The 22,058-nt window shown below is 36.1% G+C and overlaps 4 protein-coding genes and 2 long non-coding RNA genes across 8 annotated transcripts; 5 read left to right on the top strand and 1 right to left on the bottom strand.

The window, feature by feature from the left end:
- The first annotated feature begins 1 nt into the window (after position 1).
- Positions 2-2,212, top strand: LOC6635654 (uncharacterized). 2 transcript variants are annotated; one of them, XM_070209270.1, is made up of 4 exons: positions 2-1,289; positions 1,365-1,603; positions 1,674-1,887; positions 1,951-2,212. In XM_070209270.1, the coding sequence occupies exons 1-4, from the start codon at positions 793-795 to the stop codon at positions 2,159-2,161; spliced, it is 1,161 nt and encodes a 386-aa protein (XP_070065371.1). In that variant the 5' UTR covers positions 2-792; the 3' UTR covers positions 2,162-2,212. The 2 variants fall into 2 exon arrangements, with proteins under 2 accessions (XP_070065371.1, XP_032294677.1); XM_032438786.2 differs by having other exon boundaries at positions 2-1,603.
- Positions 2,213-2,361: 149 nt separating this feature from the next.
- ovm (oven mitt) lies at positions 2,362-3,040 on the top strand. The gene is made up of 2 exons (XM_002059085.3): positions 2,362-2,382; positions 2,436-3,040. Exons 1-2 carry the CDS (start codon positions 2,362-2,364, stop codon positions 2,934-2,936), a joined length of 522 nt encoding a protein of 173 aa, XP_002059121.2. The 3' UTR covers positions 2,937-3,040.
- Positions 3,041-3,661: 621 nt separating this feature from the next.
- LOC26530395 (uncharacterized) lies at positions 3,662-5,006 on the top strand. 2 transcript variants are annotated; one of them, XR_011416698.1, is made up of 4 exons: positions 3,669-3,924; positions 4,103-4,324; positions 4,385-4,420; positions 4,553-4,987. It is a non-coding gene; the product is annotated as an uncharacterized lncRNA (long non-coding RNA). The 2 variants fall into 2 exon arrangements; XR_001449707.3 differs by having other exon boundaries at positions 3,662-4,324; positions 4,553-5,006.
- A 2,494-nt stretch (positions 5,007-7,500) lies between these two features.
- On the top strand, positions 7,501-8,225 carry LOC26531689 (uncharacterized). Its single transcript, XR_004304806.2, has 2 exons — positions 7,501-7,550; positions 7,607-8,225. It is a non-coding gene; the product is annotated as an uncharacterized lncRNA (long non-coding RNA).
- Gs1 (Glutamine synthetase 1) lies at positions 7,871-9,957 on the bottom strand. The gene is made up of 2 exons (XM_002059084.4): positions 9,784-9,957; positions 7,871-9,489 (listed from the first exon to the last, which is right to left on the bottom strand). Exon 2 carries the CDS (start codon positions 9,480-9,482, stop codon positions 8,280-8,282), a length of 1,203 nt encoding a protein of 400 aa, XP_002059120.1. The 5' UTR covers positions 9,483-9,489; positions 9,784-9,957; the 3' UTR covers positions 7,871-8,279.
- Positions 9,958-13,975: 4,018 nt separating this feature from the next.
- LOC6635627 (ATP-binding cassette sub-family G member 1) lies at positions 13,976-21,385 on the top strand. The gene is made up of 7 exons (XM_002059083.4): positions 13,976-14,505; positions 17,197-17,314; positions 17,990-18,179; positions 18,526-19,365; positions 19,436-19,604; positions 19,664-19,764; positions 19,826-21,385. Exons 1-7 carry the CDS (start codon positions 14,313-14,315, stop codon positions 20,324-20,326), a joined length of 2,112 nt encoding a protein of 703 aa, XP_002059119.1. The 5' UTR covers positions 13,976-14,312; the 3' UTR covers positions 20,327-21,385.
- Positions 21,386-22,058: the final 673 nt, after the last annotated feature.

The following is a 22,058-nucleotide window of genomic DNA, read 5'->3' as shown; positions in this document are numbered from 1 at the left end:
TTCGGCATCCTTAAAATTCTTATTTCTCCTTATATGCTCTCCGTAGCGCAAGATAAGTCTATTAGTTTTAGAATATTGCCACTAATACCAACAAAATTCTATAAGAAATCTATATAAAAAATGAGTTTGAACCGATCAGATGAGATTTGACCGAGTTATGGGGGTGGGAAATATTGACGGGATTTTTAGCTTTGTCTGTATAAGATTTGAGGGTACCACCTTTACATGAATTTTGACCTAGAATAGGTTCGGCAGATTTAGATGCCAAAATGATTAAAAGGGCAAACCATGAACAAAAAGCAAAATCTTATGAAAATCAGACGAGATTTGAGATTTATAGAGGTAGGAAATATTGACCTATGTCTATATAGGATATTTGAGGATACCATTTCCTTATGAATTTTGACCAAGAATAGTGTTGCCAGATATAGATCCCAATCAATCAACAAAGACCCAAGCCTCTGTCGTAAGTACATCCAGAATTTCATGTTTATTAATATTCTTACTTAAGGACAGACTAAACTGAATATAAGCATGCATTTTGTTTCGACTGCCGGGAACTTCTGGCTTCTGCTTATATTATCTGGTTAGCACATGGCGAAAATAAAAGCGAGAGAGCAAGAAAGAGAATGAGTCTTTATCAGTTTAAAAGATTGCTACAAACAAACGTTATCTGAGCGATAGCCAAAAAGTCTAGCGTATTGTGTATGTTTCAGACCCCAACCGTTCTATTTTATGTATACATCAATAGCGCGCTAGCTTAGAGTAAGACGCTACGTGGAACTCATCAGAATGAATAACCTGCCAGTAATTCAACAGTTGGGTCAAGTAATTGAGCCAGCACTTAATGGCGGTAGCCTCTATTCGTATGAAGTAGAAAGCTTAACACAGCCGGGTGATAATTATGGCAGTGTTTTAATATCCATTCGAGCCCAAATAAAGTGCCCCGACGGTAAGCTGTTTGCTAAGCGGTTTGTAGCGAAAGTGCCACCCACAGACCCAAAACAGTGGCAATTTATACAGCCCGAACGCACCTGTTTGGCAGAAATTGCAATTTACGAGAGATTAGCACCTGCATTGACCACTTTACAGGAGGAGGCAGGCACACCCAAAGACGCACAATTTGATGGCTTTGCGCAGTATTTTGGCTCACGCATATCCCTTATCCCAAACGCAAACGTTGTGGATAAGGACGCAATATTGGTGTTGGAGGATCTGCGGGACAGCAACTACGTGCCGGGACAGAGGTTAAAGCCTTTTGATTTGCTCCATACACATGTGGTGCTAAGGTATATGGCGCAATTCCATGCTCTGACTATTGCTCTACGATTGAAGAACCCTAATGTATTTGAAATGGAACTTAGACCGTTCTTTCACAAGTTCGATTGGCATGCAGCCGCGCCGGAAACGAAAGCAACGATGATAGCGGAAACATTAGTGGATATTGCGGAAGCAACTGGCAACGATCAGACAGTGATAGCGCATGTTAAAAAGCTGTCAACTGAATTCTTTAGGTTTCTAGCAGCACCGCCCATCGAAGATAATGCATTTAATAGTGTAATCCACTCAGATTTCTGGACAATGAACCTAATCTTCAAATATGGTAAGTAAGTGTATAAAGCATTTAACGATATAGATTCATTCAACAATTCTCCTAAAAAAAACTCCCACAGATAAATCTGGCAAGCCGACGCAATTAAAAATAATCGATTTCCAAACCGCGCAGTATGATTCAGTTATACACGACCTTATATCATTTTTGTTTACGAGCGTATCAACGTTCGTACTAGAAGAAAACTACGAGAATTTACTGAAATTCTACTATGATGTCTTTCTTGAGACTCTTACTAGAATGGGTGCAAATACAACTGTGTACAGTTACGAGGCGTAAGATACATTTCTTATACATTTACAAAATTACGTCTTTGTAACTACGTATATTTTCAACAGGTTTGATGGTGAGTTGAAACGCATCGCATACATTCAAGTGCCTCACTCTATATTCATGACTCGATTCATTTTGGCGGATGAAGTCTCTTCCACTGAAAATGAGCTCGAACTATCTCAGGTGCTAAATACCACTAGTTCGAAGCGGGTGCATCGGAAATTAATTGAAATTTTGCGGTTGGCACACAAATTTAATATATTATTTTTGGAGTAATTGCTTTGTTTTTAGCCGAAATAATAATATCCCCCTAATGATGTCTGATAATTGCTTGGAGTTTATTTTATTTTAATACAAGTATAGGGCTCACTTGCTGGCTCTGCTCATTTAGTTATCTGTTAACATACGAGAAGGCTATGCACATATTACCCGACATATTTGTGCTTGTAACAATATGGATATTACTATCCATCTATATGGAAGTCGAGTGCAAAGAGGTATCTATCCGTATCCGTTTCAAGTGACATTAATAACGGGCTTGACTATTTAGAGCTGTTACTACGTGAATTTTATTTACACGAACTGGACAGACGATCGGCCACGGTTCATCGTTAACATGACATTTTCCAATCAAAACGGCGTGGGATCAACTACCACCATCAACGAGCCTATTTTGTCACCCATCTCAAAAATGTTAATTGTACAACAGAGCCCTAAGGAAAAGAAACGTATCATTTACAATGTGACCACCAAATTATGCGCAATACAAGGTATTCTCAATGCCGTACCATTATTTAAGCCAGCCAAGGAAAGTGTCTTAAAACAAAGCAATTATACATTCAGTTGTCCCCTTAATAAAGGCGTTTATGTTATGAATAACATGCGCGTCAACCCAAGAAATCCGCTGCTTAGCCTGATGCACCAGGCCAAAGGTATATTTACGCTTATGGGTGCTTTGCTTGAAGAATTACCCAATTCACAAATGCACCCGCTTTCTACTTATAACATAGCTGGTAAGATCATAAGGAAGACCTGTGGTAAAAACGAGTAAGCCGTATTTAAAATACCAGCAAATAGAACAATTTATATATCCTTCTGTTATTTTATTCTTTGTAATTTCATATAATTATTATAACTGCAAAAAGAAGAATACTTTCAGGCTGTTAAATAAATGCAGATACATACCAAATGGGAGCGGACAAGTGAAAGTGTATGAAGAGTCTTTATCAAGGAGAGAAAAAAAAATTTTTTTTTGTATATATTTTAAAGAGTCGGAAAACTTTTAAAACTTTTTTACTATCTTGTCTATGTATGTTACAAAGAGTAGCACGTTTAAACTGCCTGTGATTTTCATTATTAAAACAATTGAACAAAATAATTTAATATTGCCTTTACCACAAATCATTCGAACAATCATTAACTGAAAATTTGAGAAAGTTGTCTATATGAGTAGAGCAGCTGTCCTTGCCTTTTTAGGTCTTCCTATTTTATGTTTGGCTGCATAATGAGATACACACACACATGTCTACAGTAGTATACACATTCAAATCGACTGAATTCAATCACTATTCCAAGTGTAAATGTTCATAAAGCCTCACTGAACTACATTTTACCCCAGGGACTGTCAGCAGTGAATGAACTTTATTTAATTGAACTTGGACATTCATGTACATCAAGAAAAGAGACAAAACCAGAATATATTTAACTTAAGCATGCAGATATATATTCAATTTATCTTTTAATAAGTACAAAGACGGAAAATTCTGCGATCTGAGTTCGGGTAGCTGACTCAATGCACAGTTATATGTATTTAGTACATATCAAGCATTTAAGAAAGGGTATATTGATAGCAGCTACACACACCACGAACTAGCAGTACGCTTATCGGAAACTCTTAATCATTTCACAGAAACAATAACAATGCACAGCCAGTTTTGCTTTTAATCTGCCCAAGTTAAAAAAAAAAAAATAAATAAATAACAAAGGGTCAGCAATTGAGCTCCTTGTAAAAGACAAAGTTGTCAGCCATTATCTGTCTAGTACGTGCCAAAACGCTCACAGACAATTTCGGGTATACACAATGTACATATACGTGTGCATGTGTTTGTTATAGTCAGTAATGATCCATTTTTGTACGCAGCATTAATTAATAAAAATGAATAATTAAATAAAATAAAAATTATTAATCTAAATGAAGCGTCAATTAAAATTTTATAGTCTTTGACGGACACACCAGATGATGAGCTACGTCAAATTCGTCGGTTTCTTATGGTGGCGTTCTCTGTGTTTGGTTCAATGTGCTAATCAGCCAAAGAACAAAAAGATCACTTGGCAAACGCGTGCGACGCCGATGACGTAAAGAAATGGCTCGCGTGTACGGCGTGAACTGCGAAAACGCCAACGCAATGTTCCAAGAAGAGGACAGTATACGTTTTGAGAGTGAGTAACAAGAAAGGGCATGGAATGTATATTATAATGATTTTATCATTGTACCTTCAGAAACATATGAATAAATATACCCAACTCAACTAACAGGTAATCATCTAATAGAATATGTCTTATCAGCACATTTTATGTGCCAAGCATTGATTAATTCTTGTATAATTGTTAATTGGCTATAACATCTTAAAGTATATATATCGTTGATTGTTTTTCTTGTGATTTCAGTATAAGCCACAAAGTTTGCCATTTGCGTTCGATAAGGGGCCATTGTATCGTCACAAATTATGCCCTTTAACCAGAAAATGTTTTAAAATTCTAAAACTATATCTACAAACTTAGATAATTTATATATGAAAACCAAATTTCTTAAAAAATATAAATATATTTAATTAATATTTTGTTTGTAAAGATCGGCAAATAAACACAGTAGATATTTAAGTGCCCACTATTAATATTAACGGGCAACAGCGCTATAATTGTATGCCAATATAATGGATACGTTTGTGGCCCAGGGTATTTCCTGGCCGAGCACAATCGACTTGATTGTTAATTGATTATAATTTCAAACTCTTGTTAAGGACAATAAAATGGGGTAAGGTTCTGTACATAATGTTATTTTAATTGCCAACAATATACATGTTTTATATACATTGTATTTCTATTTCTGTATATTATCGCGTTGCCAAAGTCTCTGTTTTAGATTAAAATTTAACAACCACTTGACTGCGATCACAGTCTACAATCCCTCAGGCATTCAAGCAAGTCTGTTTATGGGCAGTGTCAAATTCGTAATTATCAGGTGATTGCGCACTTAATACAACCAATTGACATAATAAAAAAAAGGCCACCAGCAAAGAGAACAACATAAACATAATTAGCCTTGTTGCCATTTATATGTGATTTATTCTACGTGACGCAGCCAAATAGTTGGCGTAACCTTACGGAAAATCAGTTATTATCGCCAAATGCTGTTGTGTTTGGTTTTTCCTCAAGGGTCTGCCCCACTTCTGATAACGCTTTTTGTGAACATGTAGATAGTATACTAACTAACTCTGAGTCATATCTATCATATTTACTGATGAGCACTGTGCGGTCAAGCAGAAATATATATCTATCACGCACCGTGACCGTGTGCCGTTTCGTAACAAATTTTTATTTATATAAACAAATTGAATTTTTTTGCGGATTATATCAATCTAATTTTTTAAAGTATACGCAGTATACGAAAGTGGCATATGAAATTATAAAATGATTTATGACTGCCCGATAACGTCGTTAATCTATTGTCCGAAAGCAACTAAACATTTCTAACGGACAGATCGCGCTCTCCTTGCAAGCCCTTTATATGCCAAATGGTCTTTTAAATTGATGATGACCATTGACTGCATAAACTTCCTGTCTATTACTCTACTACTGGATGGATACCAAATCATATGCCTTCTGCACTCCACGCGACAACGACGGACAGTTTTTTATAAATTCGCTTAATTCCAATTTGATCGATTGCTTAATTGACTCTAAAGTTTTGTAGGGACACAGGTGCCGTCTGACAAAAGTAAACATATTTTCAACTGGTCAATTGTTTGGTTTTTATATTATTGAATTATTTTTTTTTTTTTTGAATTTAAAGTTTAAGCTACTACTTAATTTAATTGAAATTTATTTCTTTATTTTGTTATGCACATATATATAATTTGAAAAAGGAATGTTGTTTGATGCCAGTATGAATATTTAATCTATAGTGCAGTATAAAATCAAATGTATAAGCTTGTGTAGTCAAAAAGCAGCTGTGAGCATACATAATTTTAGCTTGTTTTAGTTTTATGCAAATCTTCTAGAGAAAAGCTTAATTGGACCAGCTTGGCGCTCAGCTCGATCTCGAAAGACCTGCACTGTAAGATGTCAACATATATATGTATATATGTACGTAGAAACTAGTTTTCCGTATATAAATAAACTTCATTCATTTAAATAGACAAAGGTGCGGAACTCAAACGAATTGCGTTCATAATTAGGCATCGACATATGATTACTTATGGATTTTTTAATACTGACAGGTTTTTTTACTTAAATAACGTAAATATTCCGTACCCAACAATTTAACAAACAGCCATAAAGAAATCTCTGGTTCCAAAAGCTTCGAATATGTGTGTAATTTTCGCAAATGCACTTGGAACTAACTACAAATTATAAACTATAAAAGTATTATATTTGAAAAAAGTGACAACAAAATGAAATCCATAATTCTATGATGGTAAACAAATGAATAATAAAATAATCATAAAGCACGTGTGTTCCCTGATTATATTAATAATTTGCTTTATCGGCTGTAGGCTAGTGACCTTTTTACACTTACACAATCTGTTAGGTTGCTTCTCATAATACGTGTATTTGTATAAAGGCAAAGTTGCAATAATGATACTGCCCAATCGCATTTGATTGTCCAACAACATGTGAACAAATATTTGTGCAGTTAAGCTATGAGAATGGCAGGCCAACCCATTTGTGGACTGGTGCAATGGCAACAACAGGCTGTGCTAAAGCATTAATCGCCAATGCAAGTGTCACAAGTGTCGCCGGCTCAAGGTGAAGTGCATCGCTCAACCGTATTTTGCTGTTTGCACACTTGTTTGCCTGCTTGTCAGTCTTTATAAATGAATACCCTTTTAGTCGCGATTAAGGTCGCTGCGCTGCTGTATATTTGCATTATAAAAGTGTTAATCAATATTTAATTGTGCACTTTTCAGCGCGACCAACAAAATAGTATAATTTTCAATTTAATTTTAAGATTTCGCCCACATATCAATATTAGTATATATAATGCGTATACTCGTATATATAGCCGCGACGTACATATACATATGTATATACATATATAAATATATATACATATATGTGTATGTAATTGGGAATAAGCAAATGCAAAGTGCCAAGTAAATGTATTTGTAAAAATGTATGTGTACAGACGAATGAATATAAGTATGTACAATTCTTAACATCGGGAAATTTCCATTAATACAAAATTATCGTTCGCTTATGGGACAACTTTTAAAAGTAAGAATATTATTCTTTGATTAACATCTTTTCTATTTATTCTGTTATTCATAAATATCTCAACAGAAAGCAAAACGCGTGTCAAATATGTATTTTCGTCTTTCTACTGCCCGGCGTCGAACGCCAAACAAAGCCCGATAAACCAAAGCGTATCCCAAAATAAAGACAAGTAATGTGCTCAACTTTATTTTTGATAAAATTTAATAATAAATTTTGTTAATTTAGGTCGCTGATATTACAATTGATATTATACATGTTTAAATATGTTAATTCGTACTGAAATTCAACATTATTAGCCAATTGTATACAATAACATCTGATAGAGTATGTGCTCAATACGTACCCGGGTGTATGTATGTAAATACGATAAGCATGGGCATATACATAAATTCATACTTTAATGACTTTTAATCTGCAAATGCTGTAACTAGGGCATCTTCTATATGCCCATCTTCGTAACAAAAAACAAATAAAGAAAAAAAAACACTATTTTTGTATATGTATATATAAGTATATTGTATAGTCACAAAAATCGGAATATGAAATGAAAATCATGCAGCATATAAACTAAAATACGTATTATATAAATTATACAAAATATAAGGTTTTTTATTTATACATAACTTTTAAACATAATTATGGCCGAACGTCATTTCACTTTTATTTCAGTTTTATTATTTCTTTCATCTCTCTTGATTTTTTTTTACTTAAATGCTAGCCACATATAACGCTTCTTTTGTCTCTTCTGTCTTTTTATACACAAGCAAAATATTTCTTGATTATACCCAAATCGAATTGTTCGGATTGACCGCCCACATGCTGCAATTTCAACTATGTATATACACCTTTGAAAATTCAACGCTAACTTGTAAAACAAAAGACGCCTACTGCCTACAATTTATTCGTTTAGTAGGCACGTACGTACTAGTGCTCCGCATACGGCATAAGGGTCACAGTTGGAACTGGGACGTCGATCCTCAAAGTACCCCTTTCCAGCCGTCGCCACGCCGCGCGGCACCCGTACACTGACGGCACGGTTAGCAACACCCCATGAGAACTTGTCGATGCTGGAAGTCTCCAATCGGCCAACCAGACGACGCTCGTTGTCCTTGCCCTCCTTGGGGTCGTATGCCTTGATGTGGCGCTGGTGCTGTTTGCTCAGCTTCTCTATGGCCTCCTCGATGGCCTTCATGCCCCCATCGGCACGCATGGCCTTTGTGGAGAAATTTGTGTGAGCACCTGCACCGTTCCACTGACCCTCCATTGGCTTTGGATCGAATGTTACAACAACGCCGTACTCCTCAGCTATACGCTGCAGGATATAGCGCGACACCCAGAGATCATCGCTAGCTTTCATGCCGTTGCTGGGGCCGACCTGGTACTCCCACTGTGCTGGCATTACCTCTGCGTTGGTGCCGGCAAAGTCGATTCCAGCGTAAAGGCAGGCTATAGCGTGAGCTTCAACGAGATCGCGGGCATATACCCGGTCGGCTCCCACGCCACAGTAGTAGGGTCCCTGTGGGGCCGGAAAGCCGTTGTCGGGCCAACCAAAGGGACGCCCATCCACATCGAGTAACGTGTATTCCTGCTCAATACCAAACCAGGGCTCCTGGTCACCAATTTTGTTAACAGCATCCTGAAAGGCAGCGCGCTTATTTGAGGGCGTGGGCTTTCCGTCAGCACTGTAGGTGTCACACATGACGATAATATCGTTTTTGCCTGGCTTAAAAGGATCGCGATAGACCGCTCTAGGCTTAAGCGTTGTGTCCGAGTTTTCACCCTGTGCCTGATAAGTAGAGCTACCATCATACTGCCAGTCGGGCAGATCCTCCACCGAGCTAGGCACTTTATCAAGTACGCGATCCTTCAGACGAATATTCTCGCCTGTTCCATCGATCCACAGATATGTAGCTTGTACTCGGTTTGCAGGCGTTTCAAGGTTTCGATAACGCTGGAGAATGCTCTTGTCCAGCGCCGTGTTGGGCGAGTTGCTTAGAAACTGAGCCTTGGCGACGTTCGAGGTACGCATCAGGCGCAGCTGCTGTGCTGCCGAGGCGGCCAGCTCCTTTTTCAGGAAGAGTCCAGCAACACGGAATGCCATAGCGATGCTTGGGTATGAGTGAAGAAAAGGATACGTTTACTTTTGTATTGAGCTAATCTGAGAGCACTGTGTGTTTGTATGTATATGTGTATACAAAAAGTTCAAGGATAATAGATGTGAGGTACTTGCGCAAGAGATGTCATCTCAATGTTAAATTTTAAATTTGATTTGTCTGAAGTTGTATTTAACTTCTATTGATATGCACAAAATTTTGCTCAAACTTTATACACTCATGCGTATTCATGTATGCCCGCATATATATGTATTACAGCTGCATTTACTTTTGTTTCGCTCAACTTACATTTACACTAATTGCACTATACTGTTATATGTATATATGTATTGTTTTCTTGTTTTTTTTTTATTAATTTCGTTCTCCTCTTGGTAGCCTTCGCGAAACTTGCGCGCTGTTTTATCAGTTGCGGAGCGACTGCTTGGGACGCCCAACCTATACGAAGTTAGGAAGGTTTGTGAATACAATTCACGACACAACATTCACTTTTCTCGTTTGGCTCGCCAGTCTCGATTTTTCTTTATCGCATTTTCAGCCGACGGCGCGACGAAGGCAACAGCGCAGAGGCATCGGCAGTGTCGACGCGTCCTACAGTGATACCAACGCGAACGTGTCCAAAACATACACAGCCCATGGGCAGAAGAGGGAGACAGAAATCAAGAGGGGAAAAGAGACAAAAGTGGGCGCCCACATGCAAGCGCTATCACTGTCTCTGAGAGCAAGCGAGTGACACTAATGACGCATTAAGACTGCCAGCCTAACGTTTCTTTAACGAATCCGATAATATCATCCAGTTGTTGTGGTTGTTCAGCCATTACTAAGTATAAATATATATTTAAATACTTAGCTTGGGCTTTAAATAATAAATTATACTTTTTATCATACATATGTATATATTTTTATATTACGCGCGCTCACTGTAGAAACTAGTCTGGAGAAACCAAAAATGTAAACAACAAGAGAGCAATAATATACTTGCAGTTCACAATGCGCAGACTCTCGCTCATTGTATGCTTCAGTTAAACAGAGACAAAACTACCCAGGCACCCAAATTCCCTTATTTATCAGGGTAGTATCGCTATCAGGTTGTTTGACCTCCACCAAGCTATAAACATTGTTTCGGGTCATACAACTGCAACAGGGCAATAATTGCCTGCTGATATTTGAAATGGCACATGCGCTCTTTTAAATAGAGAAAGACCCATGTCTCTTCGCACTGCTGGTCCAAAGTTCATTATCTGTTTTTTTTTTCCGCCTGATACATATTAGTGCTGTGCCAACATACGAAATTTTAAATGTACAGATGTATGTACATATATAAATATATGCGTATGTATGTACTTATTAAGAACACCGGCAGCTCTACCGGCTCTTCATGTTGTGCTTCCTTGTGAGTGAAACTGTAAGCTCTGTATGTTAAGAACTTTCACAATTATGCACAGTAAACACCTGCTAAGTGGAACCATTACGGATTAAAATGTTATTATATTTATAAAGCAATTCTTTACAAAGAAGAAACAGTACAGTTTATATGTACATATGTATATATGTGCACGTAAAGCATTTTAAAGCTTTTATGCCAAAGAAACCAATTTTTTTCTTTGCAGCCTAAATTTCTACTTTTTATTTCAGTCAATTTTTTCTGAAACAATTTTTTGTGTCGGCCCATAAGTAGGCAAGGTTTAAGCAGTCTTCAAAAACATATGTTTTTATTCCCATATAAAGCAACACATTCGTACTTACACAAATGCCTGAAAATCAAGATATTGCGATTTACCGAAAACCAGCTTCCGTGGCCTTTGCTAAGCCAGCAGATGTTGCTAGCAGAATATCTATTGCTGTACATTGTTTACATGTTATCATTTCATACATTCACAGCCATGTAAAAGCTTGTTTTTTGTTGCTAGCAGAAAATGTATTGCTGTACATTGTTCATATGTAAGCGTTGCCTATATACATACATACATGGATATATAACAGCATGTTTTTTATTGCTGTACTTGTATATTCGTTACAGTGTTCGCTTGACGTAATTTTGGCTAAGCTTTAAGTTGGTAGTGCGCACACAGACTAAGGCGCTTTCTTCTGCATGTATTAGTACAGTTTTCCACCATAGCGTGCGAAAGTGTGTGTGTTTGCAACTGCCTCACAGCTCGTAGTCACAATGCGTTTCCAGTTGTGTGGCATCGTTTCCAGTGGCTGTCGGCTTGAAGTTTTCTTTCGCAACATACCAAATAAGTTAGGGCTGTTGAAAAGTGCAAAGATTTTTTAATCAATTGCGACTTAAGATACTTGACAATTTTAACATCAAGTACATAAGCGCAGACAACAACCAAAAATTGGAGCCAAGTATAAAAATTGGGTTGATTTGGCACTTTGATTCGAATTGCCACTTGTTGCTTCAAGGGTCTCAGACAATAAAACAATTGTATACAATGTACATTCACAATGTACTCTAAACTGATTCGTATTTTTTGTTTTCATTTTCGACGAAACTATGGATATTAATAAGTGGGAACAGTTTTTGGAAAATAATAACTTGTGAGTAATAATCCGTCTACCCATACGATAACAAGTTTTTTTTTAATTATACGAATAATATAATACGTTTTTACGACGCCTTGACATTTATACTAAGGTTATTTTAAGTTCAGATATCAGAAATTATACTGATTTACTTAAACCTTATTTAAGCTTGAAAATCACACATTGGAAAACAAACGCCATGTCATCCCAATAGGAAACAATATTTTATTCGTAAAAAACTCAGTACTTTGCATAACTGGAAATACCAATTACTCACTCGCTTTTCATTTGTATGGACTCTGTACGAATAACACGAATAGAAACAAATCTAGCGTCAAATATGGTTGAGCTTGGAAAATTGTTGTCATGGAAGTCTTAACAAGAGAAACCGGTTAGTTTTAGTTGCATTTTGCAATAACTGCACCGCACGGCAAAATATCACCCGACTATTTCATATATCGGGCAACTACAACATTTTATGGAATTCGCATAAAATTTGTACTTTCCCTGATTGCAAGTCAATTAAATCAAGTTCATTTCTGGAAACCTTAACAAATATAAAGTGTATGTTAAAAAAATGTGTCTTGTATATGAATGAATATGTTGGTAATCACAGGTGCCCATGTCAGTATATGTATCCTGTTTAACTGTTAAACAAAATATATACAATATTCAGCAAAAGCGAGAATAAATTATGGACAAAAAAAAAAGTATAAGAAATATATATAGCAACAGTTAGTTACTACAATTATAATTGTTACCATATAAGAATCATAAAATAATGATACCATAAATAGCTAACTATTTACCTTATCTACTGTATCCAATTATCAATTATCAAACCCAACACATTCTGGAATGAAACTTGTTGGTAACCGCACCGATGATAAAAAAAGCAAAGTCCATTATTGGCGTTTACTATTATATGACAACAAATACATACACATACATATGTATTACGTATTAGATCAAGATAGAGCACTATATTTTCTTGTTAGTTCAGTACTTCACGGATCTTTATAGTTATCTGATTTTAAGCGAATAAATATACAAGTTTCATTAATATAGCCTCTCAGCTAAGAGATTCTATTTCATAGAAGCAGTTTGCTTAATGAGTAATTATCCACCGTTGAAGAGCCAAACTTTTATTAATTGAAAGACGCGGACTTTGCTCATAATTGATAAGCAACTTCCATGTCAAGAATACAACACACAACGTTTTAAAACAAAAGTCGATTTTGTATCAAATTATCAGTGTCCAAACATATGTATATATTACCAGGCCATATACATATGTAGAAATGTACATATAACTATATACATAGTTATCTCTGTATACCGATGTTCGAAACGTGTAATAAATTTTTATTGAGTTTAGTTGATAACCAAATTTATTAATCTACAATTTACCAACCGTCACAGCAGGTTGAGAAATAGAGGTATATATATGTTTATAAGCATGATACCTGAATAATAAAATAAAATATTCTTTATTAATCAAATGTAGACTTGTCCTTCAAAAAGATGGGTTTTAGCAATTAAAAAGTTTTCCAACAAATACATATAAATAATACAGCCATAAAATATAAAATACTCATATGTTCATAAAGCTGAATAACTACATACATATGTGCATGAGTATTTCTACATATATACATATATGATAGGGTTTTATATATATGACATGAAAAAGTAATGCAATGTATACAAATTCTCTGAGAACCGATCAATTCAGCGCTGAGAATTTTCCACACGCGCAATGAATGGCTCTCATAAAATTGAGAGTAGAACTCTGACTGACTATTGCCATCGCGTTTCCTCCCCAAGCTAAATCATTGTCGTAAGCAGTGGAGCTGCCCGACTGGATGAGTCGTTGCCGTGAGCAGTTGTGGCGGTGGTGAGTGCTCAGTCGCTCGCATTTTGGCTTTGTTCCATTACGTCGACTGCGAAACATTCAGTTGCGATCGCGGCGTGAGCGCGTTAGGTACTAGAAATTCAAGAAGCATAAGTCATTTTCACAAACGGGTGGAAAATTTTCTATAGCGACCCCCATGTTAATGGTGGTTGAAACGCAAAAGAGCAAAAGGGCCGTATTAAAAACCCTTTGCCAATAGTGGTGCAAGAATATACATAATAAATTATTTTTATCAAAAGCTATAAGCACAAAAATTCTTATAAAACACCAAAATATATATTTCGGTTCGCCGAATAAAAGTGCTACGTGAGACTGCGATTTGCAGTTTCAAGAAGAAAAATATACATAGTTCTTTGTTAACATAAAAAACGTCAAGATGGTAGCGAACGAAAATAAAAATCTATTAAACGATAACAGATTGGGCGTTAGTGGAAATGGTGGCGCTGGACAACTTAAAGCACAAATCGTGCCCGCGCAGCCCAAGACTCTGCAGCATTTGCCGAAGCGACCACCCGTGGACCTGGCGTTTCATAATTTGACATATCGCGTCAAGGAGGGCAACCGAAGCAGTAAGTACTCATTCAGACTCAATGCACCGAAGATTACCCATTGACATTCAACAGTGTTGCGCTCATACAGTCACAATTACAGTCGTAGTTACAAAAACAAAAGGGTATAATGAGCAGTACTCGGCTGCAGCTGTTTTGCTTCTTGCCTCTGTTATTCTCTATAATTGCAATCCACGTTTATTCAGTGCCTTTACTGGCTTTAGATTTTATTATGCGCTGTGGACTCTCTCGGCACTTCAATCCAGTTTTGCTTTTGCTTTTGCTTTCTGCTGCGCTCTGTGCTTATTTCTGGTTTCTTTGTTCTCATCTATATCAGCAGTTGTCCGGCAGCGTTGCCACATCGAGCTGCGCTGGGCAAAGTTTAATGGAACTTTGGACTTAGTTAGTCGTAGCGCTGTCTAATTACACTCACCTTCCATTTAACGTAAAGATAAAGTACCCTTTGCCCCATTGCAAGCTTCTCATATGAACCCAATAACAATAACAGGCTAACTGCTGTGTTTCGGGCCTCTCAACAAGTAGCTTACAATGCGAATCGTGCCTGCCTATTTCGGCCATATGCTATGTACACATAAGTAGTATGTGTATGCCTGCGTATATACATAGTGGCATGTGTACATAAGCTGGAGCTACGTTAGTGTGGGAGGCATGGTCATGAGCTTTTTGTTGTTAATGACTTGAACGTCTGTCTGGCAAGTTTGTTTTATTTACGCCAATCTAACTAAATAGATCTCCTAGTACACTTTCGTATGTACATTGACATATTAATCAATATATTTCTTTGAAAACATCATTTATACGTAATGCCTTACGCTGGGTGCAGCTGTTTTTGTTCTCAGGTAATCGTAAATCAATTGTGCCATGTGCCATATGCCAAGTATAAAAATATACATTTCGCTCTATTCAATTTGGTTGGAGGGTGTACTGAGTATTCCAATTTCCTACTTTTGCTCCACTTTGAGGATGATAATTCAATTGATTGAATGGGGCAACATGGGGTGCTGGCCTAAGGTGTCCAAAGGCCATTTCAAGTTCGATGTAAGCTTTGGAACGGTGTGTCAGTTAGCATTATAGAAGCACGACGCGCAACGATGCAAACATTGAACTGCCACACTAAATTACTGGTCAACATATGTTTTAAAAAATACTTGTTTTAGCAGGTACTTCTTAATAAGTATATTTACCACCCATTAAATACAAAGGTCAAGAAAGCAACACATTGAAGGTTGTTTACGTACAAATGCCAGTATTTATAAATTCTTGACACACTAACAGAGCTTTAAAATGTCTATGTACGCCGAGTGTTAACTGAAGATACTTGCTTAATGCTTGGCCAAATAAAAACAATAAATTGCCGAACATGGCCGGCATTGAGGCAACCGCATGCAAATTATATTATTTTAAAATAAACATTCAAAATTCTGATCAGTATGTTCTTTAAGAACAATTGCTGATATATTTGTTATTATTCCCCTTGAAGATGTTGCAGTGGCTTTTCATGATAAATACAGATATATCTTTATACGATTGAGCGTGTACATATACTTATAAAAAAATATATATATAAGCTTATAAAAAATGAATACATATTTTTATTAATTAACCTAATCTTAATGCTTGGCATAACTACATCAAGCGTATGACTTATGTACATATGTAGTACCAGTTTTTTCGCAGCTATAGCTGGCTGGCCGACTTTTCCACCTGTAATTTAAGGTAGTCCATTGCGAAAACATTGCGTATTCGTAGTGGTTGTGTGGTCTTCTAAGTGAAGACATTTACTGTCAAGGTTCAGATTGCTGAACTGTGAAACACTTTAAGTAAGCTGTCAAAAGTAATGTTTCGTATTATGACTAAAAGGTTATGTCAGTAACCGGAGTAATACAACTATTTGGTTAGGTTATCTTGAAATACTTGCGAAGTAAAAAAATATGCTGTGCTGTAACTAGATAATTAAAGCCATAATAAAAACCTGGAAACATTTCTAAATTTAACAATATTTATAAATAATGATTAAGATAGTTTCTAAAATTTCAGAGTTAAAAATATCAGTCAATCAATCGAGATGAGTCCAATCCACCGAATACTACCAAATAAATTATAAAAGAAGCTAGCTAAAATTTATAGCAAAGATGGAACAACAATCTATACTTTTGGTCAAAAACAAGTTTGAAACAACGCAAAACAATACTAACCAGTGTCAACAAAACAATCAATTCACTCACAGTGTGTGCACATGCGCATATATACATGTAGGCATGGACTATAGTCTAGAATCTTGCATCTAATTATTATTTAATTTGTTCTTCTTAACAAATCGAATTTAAGTTTGCTTGAATTTATTTTTATTCGCTATTCAAATGATATGCAATTGTCCGATATCTTGCAATTTATGTATATTTCACCTTCACATTCAACTACAAAGAGATAGGCACGTTGTCATCGGCACTTATTCGTCTCAGTTATGGAGGGCAACAAAATAGACAAAGGCCATTGACCGCACAATTGCTTTTTATTGTTTAAGTTTAAACTTTTTTGTATTTCATATAAGACTCGGCTTATTACTGTGTGTCTGAGCAATGCAACGATGAGCTGTATAATATATTGAATATCAACAGCGGTGCAGTGTTATCTATTATATAACTACTTTGTGTTTAATAAATAATAATTTACAAAAATTAATCGTTTTAGATGCCAAAACCATTCTCAAGGGTGTCAGCGGCCGTTTGCGCTCAGGAGAACTTACGGCCATTATGGGACCATCCGGCGCTGGAAAGAGTACATTGCTCAACATTTTGTCGGGCTACAAGTGAGTTGCTAATTGATAGTTTAACATAGTGTTCTTATCGGCCTTATGGTTAAAGCTTTTGGATTCGCAGTTATGCGCATATTTCCATTTTAAATTCATTAACATCTCAAATGAGTATCCAAAGTATAACGAAGTATACCGTAGCAAAGCAAACGTTGCATTCCTTCACTAATAAGTTCGACACCATCAATATTTTATTGAAAATAAATTTATTGTTACGCATATAATTAATTTACGGACCCTATTTACTTTATAAGTAATAGCCGTGAAACAATATGACCGGCTCGCTCGATTGCGATAAGCTTATGTTTCCGGTATGATATCGGAATAATTTTCTATTATCATTTCAAAGGCATATCTACAGGTATACATAATACATGTATGTGGTTATTGATCTAAGCGCTTATACCAAATTCTACCACGTTGCTGAACTTTGGACCAACCTTGCACGTGTGTATGTACACATACGTGTGTATATATGTGCATATGCAAGCATGTATGACCATATGGGTGCCTCACGTTTGCTTTCTTTATATGCGCGAGTTGAATCGCACAAGCGATAAGTTCTACGTGGGCATACTTTATTTACTTGTAAACAAGTATTTTTTAAGCACCTTCTATGTATATATGTACATGTATACTTAATATATTTTTACAATTTTTTATATTTTTCAGAACTTCAAATATCGAAGGTAGCGTTACCATGAATGGTTCAGAACGAAACCTGAGCTTATTTCGTAAATTGTCCGCATACATTATGCAGGATAATCAACTGCACGGAAACTTAAGTGTTCAGGAAGCGATGACAGTGGCAACCAATTTGAAGTTGAGCAAAAAGTTCACGAAATTTGAAAAGAATTCAATGGTAAATAAAAAATAAAAGTAAAAGAAAAGTAAAAGTACGAATAATGTACCCTATATGCACCGAGCATGGATACGCCGTACCTATAAAAAAGATTATTAACCAATTTATATCATAGTCTAGTTTTTAGAAGAATTCATTTTTATACATACTTTTCTGAACATCCCTAATAACGACGTCGATTTACTGGTGGGTCTGTGTGTCTGCTTTTATTGGCGTCAAAATTGGAAATTATCATTCTCAACTATTTTATTTTGACCTATAGTTACTCCCAGGGAACACATTCGTTTTTTTTTCTGCAAGCGACACTTCGCAAAAAATCAATCTTCTAACAATGTATAATTTACAGATTGATGACATTCTTTTGACTCTAAGCTTGAGTGAACATCGCAACACGATGACGCGCAATCTGTCAGGAGGGCAAAAGAAACGATTATCGATCGCACTTGAGCTGGTTAGCAATCCGCCGATTATGTTTTTTGATGAGCCCACCTCTGGACTGGACAGCTCGACATGTTTCCAATGCATTCATCTATTGAAAATGTTGGCTGCCGGCGGACGTACTGTCATCTGTACCATACATCAGCCGTCCGCTCGACTATTCGAAATGTTTGATCAGCTTTACACACTTGCTGATGGGCAGTGCGTGTATCAAGGTAGCACTAAGCAACTAGTGCCTTTTCTATCTACGCTGAGCCTCGAGTGCCCCAGTTACCACAACCCAGCGAGCTATGTAATAGAGGTGTCCTGCGGAGAGCATGGTGATCACATACGCAAGCTGGTTGATGCCATTGACAATGGCAAACGGGACATTCGCTCGTCGGCAGACTATGCTGGTCTTAAGGCACGCAACGATCTGGTGAAAGTGCAAAATCTGAAAGCTATTTTGGATAAAAACGATCTGTCCAACGTTAGTGGCAGCAAGTACGAGGACAACCTCACGCTGAACAACGGTTTGCTCAATGGAATGGTTAATGACATTGTAAAGGAAACTAATGGTCTAGGGGCGCAAGCTGTGGTGACCACCAACGAGAAAGGCGATGCTATGATTGATGTGGAAAAGACAGACAATTGCACCGCCGCGCTACTTTCAGAGGAGATTTTGTCGCCCGAGCGCTATCCAACATCACAATTTCATCAGTTTTGGGTAGTTCTAAAGAGGACCTTGCTTTTTAGTTACCGTGACTGGGTAGGTTATCAAAATCAAGCCGGAAGTCGCGTTCCTTAATACCAAAGCTAACTGTTGGCCTTTTTTTCAGACTTTGATGTACTTGCGCTTATTTGCCCACCTCCTGGTTGGTTTTCTAATTGGAGCTCTCTACTATGATATTGGTAACGATGGCGCTAAGGTACTAAGTAATTTGGGCTTTCTGTTTTTCAACATGTTGTTTTTGATGTACACATCTATGACCATAACGATTTTATCATGTAAGTCTTTGAACTCTTAAGTCATGTAAAAAGTTAACCACAATATTTAACATTCACAGTCCCTCTTGAAATGCCAGTATTGCTAAAGGAGAATTTTAATCGCTGGTATTCTCTGAAATCATATTATTTAGCTATATCAGTTGCAGATCTACCATTCCAGGTATATATTTCTTTTAATATTTATTTGACTTATAACATTCTCCTATTCAATTTTATTATAGGCGATTTTCTGTGTCATCTACGTATCAATCGTATACTACTTTACCTCACAGCCCTGGGAAATTTTCCGTTTCTCCATGTTCTTATCAGCTTGTCTTCTAATTTCGTTCGTGGCCCAGTCTGTTGGCCTGGTCGTCGGCGCTGCAATGAACGTACAAAACGGTGTCTTCCTGGCGCCTGTCATGTCGGTACCATTCCTACTCTTCTCTGGGTTCTTTGTTTCGTTCGATGCAATTCCAGTTTATTTACGTTGGATCACATACCTTTCATATATACGTTACGGTTTCGAGGGCACAGCTTTGGCCACCTATGGCTATGGACGTGAGAAACTAAAGTGCTTCCAAACGTATTGTCATTTTAAATCGCCCCTAACTACCTTGGAGGAGTTGGACATGGTCAATGCGAATTTTACACTTGATATTGTTGCATTAGTTGTAATATTTGTAGTGCTGCGGGTTTCGGCCTATCTCTTCTTACGCTGGAAGCTTAAGACTACTCGCTAACTATTTTAATATATTGCTGTGTTTGGGTTTAAAAGCTTTCTGTGTATGTACCCCGATGTATCTATTAATATATCACTATTTGTTTTTAGATCCCCGAAACGTTAAGTTTCTGTATAATTGTTTAAATTACACTAAAAAAAAAAAAACAATTTTTAATTTAAGTGTGATGGGACCACAAATATAGGTTTCACTGTGATCTGTATTTCAGCTCCAGATAAAACATACAAATTATAGCAATTTATAAAAAAAACTGCAAACTGCATAAAATGCGTAGAGCACCCAACGGCGAAATAATTTTGGGTTTTGGTAAAGTGAATTATAAATCAAAATTTTAAGATACACCAAAGTATCATTTGTAATACCACATACAAATATGAAACACATCAAAATATGAATCCTAAAAATGAAACAAATATTTTAAAGCCATTTTTTCACGAACAAATGTTACTTATAAATGTTATTAAAACCTTTTGAAAATTGTATATTGAATATATTTTGTAATAAAGTTTAATGACATTTTAAGAAGAAGAAAAATTAGTACTACCCCTTCTTTTACAATCCTGAAAATTATCCAATTTATATTTCAATCTACTTTTAACCAATAACAGTAACAATACAATTTTTATACCCTGAACCCATTAAAAATGGTTTTGTTCCCGGCATTCGATAACTTACTCCGTTTCCAAGCAATTAAGTAAAATCGATATCAACATCTGTTTATTGAGCAAATTATGTAAATAATAAGAGCTTGCGTCACCAAACATGATATGTTGCTTCTAGAATAGTATATATATGACAAGTATCTTTCATTTTACACACATCGCCAACTCCCCGCTACCACCCCAGAGCTATAAATTAAGTTAATAACCCAACTTTTATTGCCAACCAATTTATGCCACTATTATAAATGCTATTGGAATAAGAGGGCTCAGGGTATTCCCTAGTCGGGAGCTCCCGAGGCTAATACGATTCGCAGCCTAACACTATTTTGGTCGTAAATAGTTTATACTATATAACATTTTTTAAGAAAATAAAATTTGTTTTTAAATTATCGAAAAATATCTTATTAGTCTCCACATTTATATATGGATTGAATAGAACAATAAAATCTTTAATAAATGATTTTATAAACATATAAATTGCTGGCATTCAAATGAATGTATTTTAAAAGCGATTCTTTGTTGCTAATTTTACTGTCAAATTTTATACCAAAATATGACACAAAATATTGGCATTAAAATCCACCTTGAAATCAGCAATAACTTAGATAAAACCAACATCTCATACTGAGTATATATTTCTATATTTAATTTTCTCTTTAAATATCGCTTCTATACCAAATTTGGTTTACTGTTATCATTAACGTGTGCGTTAATTGTTTTTGCAGCTTTTCACAAATGTCCTCAAAAAAATTAAAAATATAACTGTTCGTTATGTAGATCGTCCTAGGTTTCAAAGCCTTCAACTTTATCAAGACTAAACCCATTTTAAAAATGTTTATCCTAAATTGACCTATAGATTAATTTAATGCTTAATTTTTTAGAACAAAAAGCCACAAGCTACTAAAAAAAAAGATAAAAAACGTACAATTTTTCGTTTGATCGACTGGAAATATTAATAAAACAGCAAAATAAAAAGTGATATTACAAAAAAATTAACTTGTTAAGCTCGTAAGTCCATTTAAAGAACTGTCATGTCTTTGGACGCTAACAAATTGGTCAAAAGTGAACCG

Source organism: Drosophila virilis, chromosome 4, assembly GCF_030788295.1.
Source record: "Drosophila virilis strain 15010-1051.87 chromosome 4, Dvir_AGI_RSII-ME, whole genome shotgun sequence".
NCBI classification, from domain to species: Eukaryota; Metazoa; Arthropoda; class Insecta; order Diptera; family Drosophilidae; genus Drosophila; species Drosophila virilis.
The sequence above is the reverse complement of the archived record's forward strand: the minus strand, read 5'-3'. Positions and strand labels throughout refer to the sequence as shown.